General features: G+C 53.4%; 1 protein-coding gene across 5 annotated transcripts in view; it reads left to right on the top strand.

The window, feature by feature from the left end:
* Window positions 1-14,129, top strand: part of Cuedc1 (CUE domain containing 1) — a 116,872-nt gene that overhangs the window by 73,263 nt on the left and 29,480 nt on the right. For 4 of the 5 annotated variants that reach the window (XM_052756117.1, XM_052756114.1, XM_052756115.1 and 1 more), the window contains 7 exons: window positions 4,960-5,086; window positions 5,771-5,963; window positions 6,945-7,028; window positions 8,824-8,895; window positions 9,717-9,810; window positions 10,499-10,557; window positions 11,838-11,908. In XM_052756117.1, coding sequence (XP_052612077.1) covers window positions 4,960-5,086; window positions 5,771-5,963; window positions 6,945-7,028; window positions 8,824-8,895; window positions 9,717-9,810; window positions 10,499-10,557; window positions 11,838-11,905 — 697 coding nt within the window. In that variant the 3' untranslated portion in view covers window positions 11,906-11,908. Of the gene's footprint in view, window positions 1-4,959; window positions 5,087-5,770; window positions 5,964-6,944; window positions 7,029-8,823; window positions 8,896-9,716; window positions 9,811-10,498; window positions 10,558-11,837; window positions 11,909-13,967; window positions 14,094-14,129 lie in introns of those variants that run through there. The other variant, XM_052756118.1, reaches the window with a different exon arrangement.

The following is a 14,129-nucleotide window of genomic DNA, read 5'->3' as shown; positions in this document are numbered from 1 at the left end:
CTTTGTCTCAGGGCACAGTAGGTAGAGATGGACAGGAGTTGGGGTTGTATAAAACACAGTGGGAGCTGTGCGGTGGTGGTGCACGCCTTTAATCCCAGCACTCGGGAGGCAGAGCCAGGTGGATCTCTATGAGTTCAAGACCAGCCTGGGCTACCAAGTGAGTTCCAGGAAAAGGCGCAAAGCTACATAGAGAAACCGTCTTGAAAAACCAAAAAAAAAAAAAAAAAAAAACAAAAAAAACCACAGTGGGAAATTGGCTTTCCCTGCAAGAGATGATTCTGCCAACTGCCAGCTTCTACTGTGACAAGGTACATTTTTTTCTAGACACCAAGGAGAACTCTCAGAACTTCAGCACTGTGGGGCTGGGGAAATGGTTTAGTAGGCAGAGTGCTTGTTGGGCAAGCCTGGGTTTGAGTTCCTAGCCCTCTGCATATAAAAGTTGAGCGTAGCAGCACACATCTGTAACACCAAAGCTGGAGTGGCAGAGACAGGCAGACCCCTGGAGTTCAGGGGCCAGCTGATTTAGCCCACCAGTAGGTTCCGGGTTCAGTGAGAAACGATCCCCCAAATAAAGTGGAAGGCGAGGGACATGGCTGTCGTCAAGTACCTGCAGAGCAAGCACGGGGACTGAGTTTGGATTCCATGTAAAAAGCTGGACACAGCAGCATATGCCTGTGGGGCTCCGTTAATTAAATGTGGTCCAGCCTCCAGCTTCTTGGAATGTGTAATCAAGGGAGAGGCAGAGGAGGAAGATGAGCTCATGAAATATGGTAGTGTCCCTTCCCTTCCCCAGCCCATGGACACATTAGAAATCAATCATCGTGCTGTCTTCTGCTGAGGCAAGATGAACCCCAGGATCCCTCTCAGCCCAGCACCCCCAGGTAGCCATCAGTCACCAGTGGGATGACTGTGTCTCCCCTGGGCTAGTGATGTGGAGAGGATTTTTAAGCAATGTGAAGATGTGTCTTTTTCTGGGCTAGTTTGATGACTGGAGACAGGAGAGTGGACGGCAAGGTCCCCAGAGACTTGTCTCAGCTCTGAGCCTCTTGTTATTGGAAGCTTAAAAAGCGGCTAGCCGCCAGCAGCGTCCACTGGACGCGAGGTGCCTGCTTTTCTGGGCGCTGTGTTTGGTGGCTGCCGGAGCCTAGGTGTGGTCACTTTGTCCTGGAAGCTGCTGTTTCTTAAAATGACAGACTGAGTGGGAGGGAGTAACACAATAGGGGCCTGCTGCAGTGATCCCCCATTCTAGGCATCTTAGGAACCCCAGAACAGTGATAGTGGGGGACTTGGAGAGCTAGTAAGAATAGCTGCCATTTGCCAAGTACCCTTCCAATGCCAGGCGCTGCCGTGGTTCTTTACCCAGTGACTTATGTGGTAAGCACTGCTGTTAACCCATTTCACAGATGAATATGCTGAGATTCAGAGAGGTCCACTGCTGTCTCCAAGGCTAAGAGCTGGGGTGTGAACCCAGGTCATCCATCTGACTTCCAGGCTATCACTCTTCATCCCTATGCCGTCACCCCCCTGCTGAGAAATCAGGCTGTAGCTTAGGGAGCTGAGGGTCTGGAAGGTGAGCTGGGGAGGACAGAGGTCGTCCATCAAGTCAGAGACAGGAGAGAGCTGGAACCTCACAGTGGTGCAGGGGATGCAGGCTGGGAGGTGGGAGTTAGATGCCTGGGTGAGACTGACCCCCACCCGGCGGTCACACCTTTGGCGGCTTCCCGAGCTCAGGGGTAAATGGCTTCCCTTTGACTTCTGCTTTGTTGTCACTGTGACAAAACTCTTGAAGGAAAGGAGTCGAGAGAGGAGAGATCGATTCTGGCTCACGGTTTGAGAGGGATTTTAGCCCATTATGGCAGGGAAGGTGTGGTAGAGCCATCCTGTCAGCAAGAGGGCAGCAGAGCGGTGAGTCTTCACATCACCATGCAATAGGAAGCGGAGAGATTGGTCCAGAGCCAGAGGCAGGTATGATCTTCCGAGCCTACTCCTAGTGACCTACTTCCGCCATCTAGATCCCACCTGCAAAGAGTCCATAACTTCCCGAAGCAGCGCCACCAGCTGGAGACCAGGTGTTCAGACATGCAGCCTGTGGGGGACATTGCAGACCCAAGCATAGCCTTTATTCCAAAGGACTTAAATACTTTCAATTACATTTATTTATTTATGTGTGTGTGTGTGTTTGCATGGTGTGTGTGTGTGTGTGTGTGTGTGTGTGTGTGTGGTGCGTGTGTGTGTATGCACACACGCGTACTGCTTGTCCTCTGGACCCCTCCCCTGTAGATCAGAATTTAGGGGAGCTACAAACATGGGGGCCCAGGAAGCTGCTGTCCAAGACATGGCCGTAAGTCCACACATCTTAGCATTAGGCTAGTGAAACTGAGGACAGGAGTGGTTCCAGGCCCAGGAAATGGCATGTGCAAAGGCCCGGAAGCGGGGAGAGGGGTCCATCCTGGGGAAGCTCCTGAAAGTGTAGAACATCTGAGTGAGTGGAGCGGTACACAGGTCGTGGGGGCTCTGTGGAACTTCCAAGAGCACACACCTTACCTGCGACTACAGGAGACTGTGAAGCTGTACTACAGCAGGGTGCGGGTAGGATGGTCTTCTAATAATCTTTGGCTGCTGAAGGTTAGATTTGAGAGGGGTTAGTGGTCTGGTCCCTTTCTGTCACTATGTCTGTAAGATGAGCCTGTGATAGGGCAGTTTCAGAGCTCAGATACTGTCTTAATGGCTCCAAAGAGGCAAGACCATCCCAGAAAAACAAACCTGGAATGCTGGGGTGCTTTGCCCAGGTTTTGCCTGAATGACCCAGCCATGTGACTTGTAACGGGGTCGGGCACACATGGATAGCATGTCCAGACTCCACTTAAATCCCCTTCTGGAGCCTGGTGGTGGTGGTGCACACCTTTAATCCCAGCACTTGGGAGGCAGAGGCAAGTGGATCTCTGTGAGTTCGAGGCCAGCCTGGTCTACAGAGCAAGTTCCAGGACAGCCAGGGCTACACAGAGAAACTCTGTCTCAAAAAACAAACCAACAACAACAAAAAAAACCTTCTGGAAAGGTCCACCTCTGAAATCCTTCCCAACCAGGTCCAACATCCTGTGGATAAGTGTCGGCGAGTCCCCCCTCCATGCTTGAAGTTCTTTTTGGGGGCTGCAGGGGCTCAGTAGCTGAAGATCTTCTTGGCCTCTGTCTCCTTCCCCCTTTTCTTCATCTGCCTGAGTCCCCAGGAGACCCCTCCGCACAGGCCATCTACTGTCTTTGTTTTGAAATTGCAGCCTTGGAAGTTTTGCCTCAAAGCTCATTTCTGACATTCCTTTCCAACCACAACGGAGTTGCTGGGCTGCCTGGCTGGGCCAGCCCCCCTGTAGCTGAGGGTGACTTCATCCCAGGGCTTGGAGAAGGCGAAGCAGGTCCTTTCTCCAGGACCCCTGCCAAGAAGCCAGGGAAGCCTCAGGAGAAAAGGAGGTCTCCCCATGTCAGCCCCCACCCCACGGGCATCCCAGAAACACAATGGCTAGAGGGTCTTGGTCAGAGTTTGGACTCTCCCTCTGCAGCCATCCTGGATGGCTTCCAGGTGTGACTGAGTTGGGGTGTCGACCTCACCCCAGATGAAGCCCGGATAAGCCTTCTCCCATTATGGCTGGAAGTGGTGTCTGTGGGATGGACAGGAAAACAGAACTTGGGACAGGGATGTAAGTGGCAGAGCATTGTAGAGGAAACCTGGCCTAGGAATGTGTGTCCTGGGTTCCCCTGCAGGCGCCTCGCTGGGGATCCCTGTATGTCTCCAGGCTGCGAATGAGTTCCCCCTAGCACTCAGCAGCTGGTTATTCGTCTGCTGCTGCCCCCGCCCTCCCCTCGTACCCACCGGGCCACCAGCCCAAAATAGAAAAGGAAAGGAAGTTATTTCCACAAGTTAGCAGCAGACGGAAAAGCTCCCCTCCAGTGAGGGGGCGGAGGGATTCCTGAAGCTGGAGGCCAAATCAAAGCCAGGCTGAGCCCAGCATGGCCCCCACCACCCTGGGCCGCCTGCCTTCTCCATGTGTCATTTCCCTGATTCAGCAGGACACGTGTCCTGCGGCTGCCACGCAGCAGGCTGCTGAGGAGCTGTGGAGCTCCTGGCCCAGCTCCAGGCTTCCTTCAGGCCTGGGCTTGGAGATGGAGCCCTGGGGTCAGGGTAGGCAGGCCCTTCTTCCTCTCCTGTCCTGGCCACCTGGCGCAGGTACACCTTGCCTGGGAAGAGTCCCCATAGACCCTTGAGAAACAAAACTCTAACCCTGGCTTCTGGCAGTTCAGACTACAGCTCATGGAGGGTAGGAGGACATCCAATACCTTGGAAGGAGGTCAGCAGGGTCTTCCCAATGGTCCCCACCCTTTGCTGGTTGTAGTTGAGCCAGAATGGGAACTCAGATCTGCTTTATTGTCCAGGAATCTTGGGAGCTCCCTTCCCCAACAAACCAAGGACAGGATGGGCTGTTGGCCAGCCCTTGTCTGCTGTTGGGTGGGGTGGGGGTGGGGTGGATATCTGCTACTTGACAGTCCAGCCCTGAGCCAGCTGTTAGGGACATAAGCAAGCACAGAAGCGTATGACCCACCCCCACCCCCAGTCTGTAGGGCACACTCATAAAATCTATATCTAAATCCACAACATTGACATTTGAACCAGAGGCACTGAGTGACAGGAAAGCAGGCCAAGGCCAAGGCCAAGGCTGAGGAGTTGGAAAGCAGAGCTGACTGAGGAGAGGAAGAGGTGGTCCCCACTGCTCCTGGCCTGGCTGCCTTCCTTCTTGGTGTGCCACTTCCCTCATTCAGCAGAGTACACACCAGCACCTTTGTCCTGAAGGCAGTGTGGGCATGGGATGCTCTGAGTAAGGTCTCCATCTACCTGAGGACCCGTGACAGGCCAACAGGGCTGTGGCTAGGCCTGACTGCCCCCTGCTCTCCTTCTCTCCCATCCCCTAGGATTGATGTCCTGGGCTCTGGACAACCTGCAAGCCAGAGTCGCTACAGAAACTGGAACCCACCGCTGCTCGGTAACCTTCCTGATGACTTTCTCCGAATCCTGCCCCAGCAGATGGACAGCATTCAGGTAACCAGCTGCCCTCACACCTCCATGCCTGCCTGCCTGTCCAGTGTCTCATCCGGGCTACGCACCCAGTGCCAGCCAGGTTTGCTTCTTGGTTTCCAAGCCCAGGCTGAGCTGCTTCTGTTGAATAGAGTTTATAAGGAAAGAGAGATGAACCCATGGCCTTGCTTCTCGACTGGCCCGATGGTTCCTGTTGGGCCCAGGAAAGGTGGCAGCCTGCGGAGGCTCTCTGGCTGCAGCCATCACCTCAGGCCGGAGGGAGGGAAATGGGGCAGCTCATGGTGGGGTCCAGGGCTGCTCCTTCCTCTCCTGGGAAGCTTCTTTCACATGGTGGTGTACTCCAAGGTGGACCTGCTGCTGGGGCCCTCAGCCGCTGATGGCAGAAGGCAGTGTGGGACTGGGAGTCCACGGACAGGTGGCTGGAGCTGTTTGCAAATCGCTTTCAGGACGATTTAGGTTCCAGAAGAGGGAGTGAGGTGGCCCTAGGTTGGGAGGAAAGGTCCTTTTGATGTCATCCCTGCTTTTGCTACAGAGTTCTGGGTTGTTCCAGTCAATTTTGGCCAATGACTGGGTCCTGTTGGGAGGAGGGGACTACAGGATGGGGCTGGAGGATTCTGGGAAAGCACACATGCATATACTGGCGTACATGGATTTAAGTCGGCGATCTGTATGCTCACTCTTCCTCAGGGTCACCCTGGGAGCTCCAAGCCTGTGGGTGGAGAGGGAGGACCACCTCCAGTGCCAGGACCTGGGGCCTGTGACCAGGACAGCCGCTGGAAACAGTATTTGGAGGACGAGAGAATTGCCCTCTTCCTGCAGAACGAGGAGTTCATGAAGGAGCTGCAGCGTAACCGTGACTTCCTCCTTGCCCTGGAGAGAGGTGGGCACCCAGCCTCACCACGAAAGAAGAGAATGAAAAAATGATATGGGCAGTGGCCTCGGGCCCAGAAGGGGGCTATGTTGGAGGCCAACATGCTAGGCGCTTTCTAACCTACATAAGCATAGCCCTCCCTGGGTTGTGCAGAAGCCCCAGGATTCAGCCAGTGGGGGTTTGGGAACACCTGGGAACTCAGAGGAAGAGGGACGTGCCCACTGAGGCCTTCTCCTTTGCCCTGCATTGGTTTTGGCTTGGATGACAGGAAGGAATGCAGCCTTTCCCACCAACCTCTAGCCACAGGACGGAAGTACCATGTCTTGAGCCCTAGGGAACAGGGTTACTGGCTCCTCCTCTAGAATGGGAGGCTTCTTGGATGGAAGAGGTTAGAGCAGGGTATTTGCATCGTCTATGGATGGGTTACCCTGCTCTTTTGAGGTAGGATTTGGAGACAAGGCTGCAGAGGTGGTCTTGTAAAGGTCACAGAGGGAGGGAGGGAGGAAGAGAGGGAGTCTGATGTGTTTGGGGAGGTCAGAGCAAATTGTACTGCCAGGGTGTTGAGCTAGAGGGAGCGGACCCACAGGCAGCACAAAGGAGGCTTGGCTGGGCGTCCAACCTCCAGCCCCAGCACTGAGGAGGCTGAGGCAGGAGAACCATAAGTTCCAAGAGAGCCTAGGCTCCGTATCAAAACCTTAAAATAATAGGATAAAATAGGTTTGGACTCTCGGGAAGCTGCTAGTTCTGACATCCCAACATTGCGGATGCTTTTAGGCAATCGTTTCTATTATCACAAGTTCTTCAAGAGCTGGTGGACACCGTGCCTGCCTACTTTGTGTGTGTGTGTGTGTGTGTGTGTGTGTGTGTGTGTGTGTGTGTGTGTGTGTGTGTGTTTATGTGTGTTTCAGGGGGTTCAGCCTCCAGCTGCCTCTGTGTGCCCCTGGGTGCCCTGGAGCTCACTTCTCTGATAGAAACCATTTCCTTTTCCAGACCGATTGAAGTATGAATCCCAGAAATCCAAATCCAGCAATGTGGCTGTCGGAAACGACTCTGGCCTCCCCTCCTCTGTCCCAGGTAAGTTGCTCTCCTGAGAGAGAACCTGATGGGCTCAGTGGGCCCACACCCCAACTTTACCTTCAGTTTTGAGAGTTTGGGGGTAGGTTGAGGAAACAGACCAAGGGTGAGATCTGAGACCCCTCAGCAGACTAGAAGGGAGGCCTTCTGTGGAGTGAGATATCCCTTCGGTGAGTGGCCCTCGATTCTTGCTGTCCTGGGAGCTGTAGGTTACCACAGGCTGGCTGACCTCCCAACTATTTCTGGATCTTGGGCTACCAGAGGACACACTGAACCATGTAATGTCCTTTAATAGCAACTGGGAGTAGAAAGGCCTCAGAGTCTGGTGAGGCTTGGCCTAATGAGGCTTAATGCCTAATAGCAAACCAGCAAGGGTGAGACCCACAGGTTGACTGTATCCAGTGCATGGAGAGGGTGAAATGAATCTGGGAAGGGCTCATTCATTCACTTAAGTAGCTGAGGACTACCTGCTCAGAGCTATGCCCTGCCATAGGGGAGGAAAATAAATTCTGAGCCTTGAGTTCTAGGTGGTTCAGCACGGCCTCAGGAGGGCCAGAGAAGCCCAGCCAGTTTACAGTCCCTAATATAACTGCTCCCGCCCCAACTCATTTCAGACTACTGCATGCCCTCCTCTCCAGTGCCAACAGCATGGGGGCTGCAAGGCCAGAGGGTGAGGGACAGCGCTGTAAGGACTCACAAACTACAGGGGAGCTGAGGCTGGGAGTGTGAACAGAGGTCCTGCTTTCACACTTGGCCCCTGGACTCTGGATCCCTGGCCAGTTACTGCCCTCACCCCATGTACATATCCAAAAAGGCTCAGCAGTTTTTTCCAGGAGCAGAACCGCCATCCTAGAGCTGAGCTGGGAAGGCAGGAGCAGAAGGGTAAGGCACCCGCTAATCCCAGCTCAGAGAGAGAAAATCCTGTAGAACTGATTCCTAAGCAAGAGGCCAGGAGCTTAGGCCCCAGCAGATGTTCATCTGGGAGTCTTCACGGAGCTTCTTGTCCTTGATCCCAAATTACTAAGGGACACTGGGGCTGCTGAGCTGGATCAGAGAGACTCGAAGGGAACCTAGCAGGCAAGGTGACTCAGGACGAGCCAAGTTAGAGCGTGGTGAGCAGGTGGATGGAGGGCAGTGAGACGCACACTGTGAGGAGTGGGCTAGGAGGCCCCCTCCAGGTGGCTCACCGAGTTCTGACTCTTGGCTGAGCCCTGCTGTTATTCCTGTTCAACATCTGGGAGGGAATAACGGAGGGACTGAACCCAGAAGGAGGACGAGATCTCCCCGGCATTCTTGGCTCTGTGTCCTTTCTGCCTCAGTTCACCAGAGGTAGGATGCACAGAGGGCCGTGATGTGCTGGCAAATGGCTAACACTCTGCTCTGCTCTGGGTGCAGCAGCCTGGCTTGCCGTCCCTTGGGGTTTTCATGATGTAACTCTTCCCCATCCAACTCATTTCAAAGTATCATCGGGGCTTTGAGGATACAGGATTGTTCACAGAAACCCTGTGCCAGCCAGCTTCCCACGCTCACAGCCACTCTTAAGACTGCCCCCGTTGGCTCAGAAGAGGAAAATGCATCTTGCAAGAAGAAAGTACTCTTGCAACTTGCCTTAAACTCCCGTGGTTAGGAGAGAAGCCCGAACTTCTGCTGTAATGAAAGGACAGACCTAAACAGCCATGGAGCAGCACCATCTCATTTACTTTCCCGGGGCCCTGGCAGCTGCTCGGTCTCTCTCTTAGTGGGACCTCAGAGACCCAATGGGCCTGGTCCCTCAGCAGGTGTCTCCTCCTTCCAGGAACCAGTGACACCAACCCCACTGTGTCAGAAGATGCCTTATTCAGGGACAAGTTGAAACACATGGGAAAATGTGAGTCCTGCGCCTATCCCCTCCCTGTCCCAGCTCTCTTGAGGCAGGCCCCGTGGCCTCATGAGAAGGAAGGAGTCCCCACCCGTGAGGATTTTTAATGCTATTGACTCTTGGTGAACTCAGGTGACATTTTAATCACAGGCTAGCTCAATCAGCCTTCCTGCCTTACTTTATTCTGCAGCTGAGTCTGGAGACAAATTAAGTTTAAATCCTCTTGAGCCAGCTGTCCTGCAGAAAAGTAACATGTGCCAGTGTTCACGTTCTCTGTGGTGTGAGGGCTTGGCCGAGATAGGAGGCACAGGCTGAGTCTGCTTTCTGTGGGAATGGGAGGCATTTGGGGGTAGGGGGCCTCTTCCCACTGCCTGCTTCTTATCATCCTTCCCTTTCCAATCTCACAGACCCATAACCAGTGAGAATGAGGCTGGGATACTTTCAAGGTTTTATTTCAGGGAAAATTTCCGATGAGTCATGGAAATCTAGGACCAACTGTGGAGGTGGCTGGGGAGGGCGGGAAGAAGGCCTTGGCAGCCGGCGGGAAAGAAAGCCAAGATCTGTGGCTCTCGCCTCTCGGGAAGGAATACCCGGATCTTGGACAGGAGGCAGGCTGCGTACTTGGCTAGCGGTGGCCTGTGCTGCCCCTGGAGGCCGACCTGGGATGGCACACTTGCTCCCTAGGTGGCACCGGTATCTGCAGTTCCTGTCACTTTCCTCTTCCTGGTCCCCACCCCAGGGGCCTGGTGCTGCCCTGGCTGCCCCCAAACCTGGAGGGAAGCCATCTGATGCTCTGGCTGTCTGGGTTCATTAGTCTCTCTGCCCCCCAGCCACGCGTAGGAAGCTGTTTGAACTCGCCCGAGCCTTCTCTGAGAAGACCAAAATGAGGAAGTCGAAGAGGAGACACTTGCCGAAGCTTCAGTCGTATCCTTCTGCTTGGCGCTGGGTTTGGGGGTGGGCGTTAGGAATGGTGATGGAGATCCCGGCTGGACCTCCTGAAACTGGACCTTCCTCAGCAGGGGGATCTGGCTCTGTGGCCTCCCTCCCTTGCTTCGCAAACCAGGATACCTGTCATCAGTTCCTTGGACACCGTCCTTCTTATGCTTCCTGTGACTTCTAGGCTTTTGACCTTGAGCCATCTGCATTTTGGGAGAAAAAAAACGTGGTCCTCCCATTGAAACCAACAAATCTTTCCCTAAGTTTGCTGGGTGAACTGGTTCCCAGGTCCCCCGCAGCCTTGCCTCTGGAGGCCTGCTTTCTCGCTTTTGGTTCTTCAAGTGAAAAGATGTTTCCCTGTCTTCTTCATACCCCCAAGCTCCCATCCATGCCTAGCCAGCGGGGCCAGGATACTGAAAGCTGAGTAGCCAACGGGGAGCAGGAAGAAAGTCACTCTCTCTGTCCCTAGAGATGGAGGCAGAGTAGAGGGGGGTAGGGCCTGGCTAGCTGCTGGGTTGATCCCAGGGGAGGGGCCTGGAAGGGGCAGTGTTAGGCAGTTAGAGGACAGGAGGGATGATAGAGGTTGGTGGGTTGGCAGGACAGAGCACAGACAGACTGGATAAGCTGTGACAGTTCCCATTCGTCTCTGGGATAGTTTTCCTGAACAGTCTGGCAGGCTGGGAGCTGCTGCATCAACAGCCAACCTCCTGGATGATGTGGAGGGTCATGCTTATGGTGAGGCAGGGCGGGGGACGTTGCGCTCCAACTTGCTTGTGATGGGTGACCCTTCAAGAGGAGGTCCTTAGTGCTTCATGTTCAGCAAGGGGACACGCAGTCTAGGGGACATGTCAAGGGTTGGTAGGCCACAGAAATGTGGTGCACATAATGCCATTCCATGTTGTCCCTAAAGGGGTACCCAGCAAGCAGGTACTGTTCCTAGAGAATGTTCTCTAGGGAATGAGGGACAGGCAGGCAGGCCTCATACATGGACAACCATGAGTTAGAAAGCTTCAGTTTAGCTGGGCGGTGGTGGCGCACGCCTTTAGTCCCTGCACTTGGGAGGCAGAGGCAGGCAGACCTCTGCCAGTTCAGTGCCATCCTGATCTACAGAGCGAGTTCCAGGACAGCCAGGGTTACACAGAGAAACCCTATCTCAAAAAACAATGTAATGGGGCTGGAGAACTGCTCAGTTGTTAAGAGCACTGGCTGCACTTCCTGAGAACCCAGGTTCAATTCCCAGCACCCACCTGGCAGCTCACAACTGTCTGTAACTCCTGTTCCAGGGGATGCTCCTACAAACATATCTGCAGGCAAAACACCAATGTATAGAAAATACAAATAAGTAAGTTATTAAAAAAAAAACAAAGTAAGAAAAGAAAAAGAAAGAAAGAAATCTTCAGTCTTCGGGCCTTGAACTTTTTACCCAGTCCCTTCTAAAAGTCACAGGGGTCAAAAGACCCAGCGAGGCCACCCATAGACGAACCTTCATCATCAGGCTCTTAAAGGGTCAAGAGATGGCACACGCCTTTAATCCCAGCACTTGGGAGGCAGAGGCAGGTGCATCTCTGAGTTTGAGGCCAGCCTGGTCTACAGAGTGAGTTCCAGGACAGCCAGGGCTACACAGAGAAACACTGCCTAGAGAAAACGAAAAATAAAAAAAAAAGAAAGGAAAAGAAAAAGAAAAAAGAAAAAAGGGGCGGTGGTGGTTAGGAGACACCAGATGCAAATACTAGAATGCCTTAGGGGTCTTCTGGATAGTCCATCATCCCTATCCCACTTGATAGATGAGAAAACTGAGGCCCAAAGGGTAAGACTTGTCCAAGGCTGAGCTCAGTGGTAGAGCCAAGACAGCACCCAGATGCCTTTTGCCTCTCTCACCACACCCACATACTGCTAGCTTGGCATCAGGATCCAAGCTAAGGGACAGTTGAGGCAGCTCCCCTGCCCAGGCTGGGGACAGGCCCAAGTGAGGTTCTACAGGGTGGAAGATGAGGCGGCTTCCCTTTGCCTTTCAGATGAAGACTTCCGGGGAAGGCGGCAGGAGGTTCCTAAGGTGGAAGAGGCCCTAAGAGAAGGACAGTAAGAGGTAAGGCTTGGGGCCACAGCTTCTGGGGCAGCATGGAAACCACCCACCATGTGTCCTCCCAAGGAGCCAGAGGTGCTGGGATGTGACATCACAGTAATGCTGATCCTGGCTTACTTCTCTTGTGGTATTGCACATGGTTTCCCCCTGCAAACCAATACACACACACACACACACACACACACACACACACATAATATACACACACACATATATATACACACACACATACACACATATATATACACAGACACACACATATATACACACACATACATATACACACATATATATATACCCACATACACACACACACACACACATATATAAATTTATAGTTTAGTTTTATATAACCCCACTACCCTTGTATGCACTGGCTATATAGATGAGGCTGGCTTTGAACTTCAGTTCCTCCTGTTTCTACTTCCCAAGTGCTGGGATTACAGACTTGCTGTATCAATTCTGGCTTTTGTACTTTTAAGAATTTGGTTATTGAGCCGGGCGGTGGTGGCGCACGCCTTTAATCCCAGCACTCGGGAGGCAGAGCCAGGCGGATCTCTGTGAGTTCGAGGCCAGCCTGGTCTCCAAAGCGAGTTCCAGGAAAGGCGCAAAGCTACACAGAGAAACCCTGTCTCGAAAAACCAAAAAAAAAAAAAAAAAAAAAAGAATTTGGTCATTTATTCATTTGACAAACAATCATATCTGCCTGAATCATCATCGTCATCATCATCATCACAGATGCCTTGAACAGGAAAACCAAATGGGCTTTTGACCTTGAATAGTTTGTAGCCCCACTGAAAAGACATTCTGAGACACAGTGAATATTAAGAGGATAGTGTAAGAGGCATTGTGATCATGCACATGCAGAACTGCGTTCGGTCCCCTGCTTAGGTTGGATGGTCAGGGCTCTGGAAATAGCCCCTGGAATGGCTGCTTCTGTCTGGAGCCTCGGGGCTGGCCTGCCTTTCCTCTTCTCTCCCTGTGTACTCTTATGGGGGGGGTGTACATAGGAAATGCCAGCATCTCCTGCAGAAACTAGGCATGCCTGACCCTCTTCAGGTGCCCCGCCCCCCATGAGGAGCCGTCTGCCCACCCACCTACTTTGCTTGCCCACCTGCTGTCCTGGTCCCAGTGCTCAGCATCGACTAGGCTTTCTTGAGCCGTTGTGCGGTGGGTCTGGTCCTGTTTCCAACCATGGAGGAACAGATGCCCCTCTTATGGTAGTAGTGGCAGTGAGATAGCCCAGGCCACAGGGGTGGAGCCAGCAAGTGCAGCCAACACACTCTCCCCTCTCATCATTCCTCTTCAGCTCTCTTCCATGCTTCCCAGGCTTTCCTCACCCACAGAGCTGCACCCCAGCTTCCTGCTTTTCTGGGGTACCCAAGTAAGGGGAGCTATGGAGTCGCCCCCACTCGTGCCCCTTCTTGTATCCCACTGGTCCCCAGGAGAGAGGAGGATTACCCAGAACCACCCCATCGCAGAACTTGCTCATCGCTTTTGAACTGTCCCGCTTTCTCTCCTCTCAACTCCCTACTGTAAAAACTAAGATCCTCCTGCATCCGCTGCAAAGTGGCAGCTCCAGAGAGGGACCGAATCCAGGCGGTCACCTGCCAGGTCCAGGGCCTGCTGTGCATTCTGGCTCCCTTCCATGAACAATGCCCAGGTTTTGACTGGAACTGGTCTGCCTATGAGTCCAGGAGTCCTGGTTCCCCCGCCCCCCACAGTGTCGAGGGATTGATCTCTCATGTCTTCATGGCCCTACCTGTCAGTGATCACCAGTCATCACTGTGGTCCTACCTCTCCCGTGCTTTTCTCGTGGGTCTTCTGAGCAAAAGTCTTATGAACCTCAGCCTGGTGTCTGAGGCCCACCACATTCTAGCCTGGGATTACTTTTCTGCCCCTTCAGGCTCTCTTACTTAGTGTAGCCTCCCCCCACCTCCGCCCCCCACGCCCCCAGCTACTAACGGGACACAGAATGGGTGGAGCAGCCTCCCACCTGTAAGGCCTTCTCAGGCAGAGCTTCCTTCCCACCCCATTCTCCCCCTCCATGTCTTGCCGCTAGGATCCTGCGGTTGAGCAGTGGGTGTCGACCGAAGCAGAGTTCCAGGATGATCTAGAACCGCTGGAGAAAGGAGGCGGTGCCTCATATTCTCCAGGAACCGGTGGCAGGGAAAGACCCGGGAACCCCTTTGATGAAAACGTCACACGATTTCCCTACTCCCCA

This window comes from Peromyscus californicus, unplaced genomic scaffold (genome assembly GCF_007827085.1).
Source record: "Peromyscus californicus insignis strain IS unplaced genomic scaffold, ASM782708v3 Scaffold_3__1_contigs__length_106647218, whole genome shotgun sequence".
In the NCBI taxonomy this organism is placed as follows: Eukaryota; Metazoa; Chordata; class Mammalia; order Rodentia; family Cricetidae; genus Peromyscus; species Peromyscus californicus.
The sequence above is the reverse complement of the archived record's forward strand: the minus strand, read 5'-3'. Positions and strand labels throughout refer to the sequence as shown.